Here is a 5,245-nt window from a genome sequence, read left to right on the forward strand (position 1 = left end):
CAAGGCGCTTGCTTCTAACCCGTGAAATGCGTGCAGCATCCGTGCAAGTCCTAAGCTTCGGGCTGTGAGAGCGCGAGTTTCTCTCACCAACGAGGAGACTTCGAACGCTGCCGATGCTTAATGAGCAACATAGCATGACCCAGAAGTAAGCCCATTGCGCTCCTTACTTTTAGTCCGTAAACACTCTTTCGACGGGTACCAACCACGAGCAAAATCATTCGTTGTCTGTAGTTGTCGTTTTCTACGGAGCGGAAATCCGTGCTTTCGCACTGATTCGAATCCAGCAAACATTCTCTGTAGTTTTGACGACTGCTTTAGACACTCAAGATTTTTATCAGATAAGACTCCAAGAGCAGGAAATATAGCGTTTGGCGTCATTAGATCATAAAGCCAAGTCCACCTGGTCTTCGCAGCTATAATCGCCGACTGTCCAGCCGACTCAAAGCAGTCTCAGTCCGCTACCCTGTTGCACATGCCGACGAAGCATTTAGATACTAAGATGGCGATTATGCTGAACGCGGAGCCGCACACAATGCCTCCGCACCGCGAGTTAGTCACCTAATTAGTATCTAAATGTTTCAGCTACTTAGCCTCCAAGCTTAATTGTCGACGCTGGAGTATTAACGCGACAGCGTTAAAGGCCCGTTCAACAGGTAATCGGTGCCGGCGTTGTCGGCGTCGGTGTTTTGAGCGAAATATCACGAGAATGGATCTGGCAAGCTATCCCCAGAGAGCAACCTAGGAGGGAGGTTGGCCACCTAGGTCACGGGACCTTGCGAAGTATACCACTACCTAGGCTAGGCTAGGCTTCTTCTAGGGGCTTATTATACCACAAAGTTGTCCGAGCGTTGTATAAGTGACACGTCTTTACACATATGTCCTGCTAAATGAGCTTTTTTATATTCGTTTTTTTCTTAACTTTTTACTTGACTGATGTGCCTTTTCTGCCTTCTCTAAGCCTATGCTCGTCATTCGCTTCTTATATACATTGTAGGACAGCATGAATAAACAGTTTGTAGTTGCGCTTGTGAACGTCTGACATGTCCTCTCTTCTGTCCCTCGTCCGTTTCTTTGCGCTCACTTGTTCACAACACCACTACCTTCCCACCGTTTAGTGAAAAAACTGGCCACCATGGCAGGTGGCAGTTAAATTAATTATTGGTCGCTGGGTAGCAGCAATCTGGGTCGCACAAGGCCCATCGCACAAGGCACAAGGCGCATCACTTAAACGCTGCACCACTGCGCCAGAAGTGGTATGAAGTCTCCCAGGAATATATTCATGCAAAGTATAGAATGACAAATTCTGAATATATCGGGATTAACCCACTAGACTATGGCGGCATACCTCTAAATCTCGCGTCATAGTTTAATTGTCCCCACCAATTTTTGAACTCCTTAATTCTTACCCTTAAGTACCAGTGATAGTCATGTCAATATCGAAGCGTCATAAGCCCGCAGTATAATTTGCTGGCCCACCTATTCTTACATTCACCTGTCCCTCAGAGGTTTCAGTGCGTAAGTGCAATTCCATACGTGCTACAATTTCATTGTCCTGCGCTAAATACGCGACCGCAGTGTGCCATTCAAGGGGCAACGGACTCGATATAGTTCTCACTTGCGCTTGTTATCTTCGTGTCTTCTTTTCTTTAAGAAGTCTTTATTCAGAGATATATGGTATTTAGGGAAAGTCGAAAGCAAAAAAAAGATTGCGTTATGGTCGCTCTTCTTTCTTCCAATGTTCAAACGCTGCCGATAGCTCTTTGCAGCTTGTCCACCAATCTTACCTCGTGGTAAGAATGTGGCATCCAGATGCTTTGCAGGGCGAATATGAGTATCCTAGAAACACAATGCAAATCACTCATGCGATACATTTAGAATCGTTGTGACAATAATTAGCTTCGAACCAAAACCAGGGAAACTTTTCGTATATTCATGAAGCAAAGTAAGCTCACGACAAATTCACTTATGTAAGGCTTTCTTTTCTAAACTTAAGTATGTTTAAGCGAACATCAACTATCCACGCCGCTCCATCTAAAGATATATGCTTAACGCAGACACTCCATTACTCCCACCTGTGCAAGCTCTCCGGAACTGTATTGCGAGAAGTTGTTGACTACCTCAACGCTGGTTTGTGATGACGATAAATTGACAACTCTAGAGTGCACTTCTTCAGTTATGAAAACAAGTTGTTCTTTTTTCTCTCATTCAGCCACTTTCGAGGTTCCGAGTTCTGACGCTACAGGCCGAGCGCTCACAGAATCAGCTTCCCGCTCACCGTCCACTCGAAGGCCATGAGCGTCCCGAAAGCGCTGACTTCGATGACGTCAGGAAAGCCCGCCAAGATGGTCATGTACTCTGTGAAGACAGTTGCAGTGAATGTGGTAGCACTGGCACGGTCATACGTCACTCCCATGGGGCCCAGCGCTAGGTCTGCTCTCTGTAAACAAAATTCGAAAAATATATAAATTTCCGTACTTTCAGATGCACTTTAATCCGTAACAGCCTTATTCATTAGTTGTCTAAACCAGCAACCGCTAACTCCAGCTTCCATTATCAAACACCATTAGCAGCCATGGCTATCAGGACAAGGTGTAAGCAATGCTAATGAAGTTTATTTGATTTTCGCCTTAAAACTCGCGACGGCGGAGAATGCTGACCTGCAAGCATCTAGAGCAGATTGTTAAGCACCTCTAGCATCCCGAACTGAGCACTCAGGAAGCACAAAACATTATATAGTACGCAACAAAAATAAGCACCATGCGACAATAACTAGCAGTAAGTTGTCCGAGAACCCTGTCATGCTACTGGTCCGTCCTTGGTTCCCCGATTCCCAGAAGGTAATCAAACATATTGGTACCAGCAAACAGACGGTATCAAAAGAACAAGCACATGGGACAGCGGTGACCAGCATGTGCTCTTTCTTCTCGTAATCTCGTCTGTATGTGGGTGCCAGTATGTTTGATTCACACCAACTCTCCCCCAAAGTTACCATGTTAAATTCCAGAAGGTATACCACCAACAATCTCGATTCAACTTTCGCTTAGCAGCGGTTCTGCTTTCCCATCTCGCATCAATATATAGTGCACGGTATTTTTTGGGGGGCCAGCACCATCATTCGCGCTTCCCTCAGTGTTGTGTACACACTAGGTACTCGCGGGCAGAGGAGGCACGGTGAATGCAGTACATCTGTTCAGATCATGGAACCATTTTTTATCTGGCTAGAATGCTCCAGATCTGTCTGATGACGCCAGTGTTCTTTCATGGGCAGCAAAGTGAAAAGCAATTTTGCATATGGCATTGCTAGAGAACCCCCACGGCCCCTTGTTCCTACGCTGAACACAATAACTGCATTCTATATGCATTTCACTGTGCGCAGTGCATACACTTCTAGAGTGTCGCGCGATGCAAATTTTCTCTGCTCGCGCGCACACCTGTAGAGTTCTGCTGTAGAAAACACTGGTCCTGGATGCGAATTAGTAAAATCTCACCGGAGTTTTAGTTTCAGTGTAAGGCTACAGTAACGGTGCTTGCATTTTCAATGCTATTGACGGCGGTGCATCTACTTCTAAGATTGACTGATGGAGATAGCTGGTAAATCGTAATCGCAATTTAATAACTATAACAACGCCACAAAACAGAGACATCGAAAAGGAAATGTCTCTTTATGTCGCCGTCTTCCTGTTGCACTGCTTTTTTTTTCTTTTTGATTCAACCGTGGAATCTATTTCGTCGCGTGAAACGCGCAGGATAAAGGGACAGGAAATTTCATGCACGTTTGCTACTAACGTGCAAATATATAGACAAAGCTGAGAGGGGAGTTCCCACCTCACCGGCTTCCTTCATGTGCTTTCGCAAAATTCACTCACGAGAACAGTGGAAACAACAGAGCAAACAACTCACGTTTCTATGCAGCTCTCCGATCATGCCTGTCCAACTCCCGTTCGCGAGTAGCACTCCCGTGCCCCCGTCGTCTGGTGCAGAAACATCGTAGCTGAGGAATTGGAGGTGAAGTCCAGTTCCGGCGAAAGAAAAACAAATGTTCCCTTTCAATAAAATCTTGCAGCTACGAAAATACTGAACGACAGCAAACCGTCATTATCAGTGTTGACAAAAATTCACCTGTGCGGCAGTTCGCCAAGCGGTACCTTAAATACATCTGTCCAACTACATTCTACCCTCATCTGTTATAGAACATCCTTCATCATAGCCGTATGTTTTATTAATACTACGATACGTTTTCATCATCATCAGCCTTACTACGCGTACAGCAGGGCAAAGGCCTCTCCAATATCTATCCAATTAACCCTCTGCTGTGGCAGCTGCAGCCACCCTATCCTCGCAAACTTCTTAATCTCCTCCGGCCACCTAACTTTCTGCCGCCTCCGGTCACGCTTGCCTTGTCTTGGAATTCACTCCGTTACTATTAAGGACCACCGATTACCTCGTCTTTTCTTTATATGCACTGCTCGAGTCCATTTCTTACTCTGCATTTCGGCTTGGATGTAAGTAACCTGCGTTTGTTCCTTGCCCCACTCTGCCCCCTTCCTGCCTCTTAATATTGCACCTATCATTTTCTTTTCCATAGCTCGCTGCGCTGTCCTTCCCTTAAGATGAACCCTTTTTGTTAACCTTCACGATACATGCTTATCTGCAAAATCAAATCATTCGCATGATACTTAGCTATTTTACGCTCTCATACCTAAAACGCAGACTTCATTTATCTTGTTTACATGAATGTAAACACTTTTTATGGGGTCTTCGATGTAACAGGGATCTGTGTGTTGTCGTCCGTCTATCACCAGCCTCATCATCTTTCCTAAAGGTACTGAGGCTATGTCACAGTAGGCATATGTCAACATACCTGTAGATGAATAGTACCTGTCTTGTTAGCATGCTATGCAAAACTTAAAGCGAAAAAAAATTGAAAAACCGATAAATTCTGCGAAACTAAAACTGAACACTTGACGACTGTACCTTCTATAATTACTGTGTTCCTGTCACATTTGTAACAACTTTTCTCTGTTTTCAAACACTCACGTGAATCCAGCTTCGTCGGAGAGGACGTCGATGAGTTTTGCCATTATACCTGACATGTTAAGGCGTTCCTTTCCACCAGAGAAGTCCAGGATGGCCCAAGGCGCCCACTGACAAAGCGCAAAAGTCCGGTGTTGAAAACTAAGCACTGCATGTGTTTTGAAGCGCAGGGGTTACGGGGTTAATACAGTCCTTCTAGATGAAACAGATC

General features: G+C 45.1%; 1 protein-coding gene across 1 annotated transcript in view; it reads right to left on the minus strand.

Annotated features, from left to right (window-relative positions):
• Positions 1–2,413, minus strand: part of LOC144129765 (ionotropic receptor 93a-like) — a 12,691-nt gene extending 10,278 nt beyond the window's left edge. The window contains exon 1 of the mRNA XM_077663841.1: positions 2,276–2,413. Within this exon, the coding sequence (XP_077519967.1) occupies positions 2,276–2,413 (138 nt within the window). The remainder of the gene's footprint in view (positions 1–2,275) is intronic.
• Positions 2,414–5,245: the final 2,832 nt, after the last annotated feature.

The sequence above is a fragment of the Amblyomma americanum genome, chromosome 4, assembly GCF_052857255.1.
Source record: "Amblyomma americanum isolate KBUSLIRL-KWMA chromosome 4, ASM5285725v1, whole genome shotgun sequence".
Lineage (NCBI taxonomy): Eukaryota > Metazoa > Arthropoda > Arachnida > Ixodida > Ixodidae > Amblyomma > Amblyomma americanum.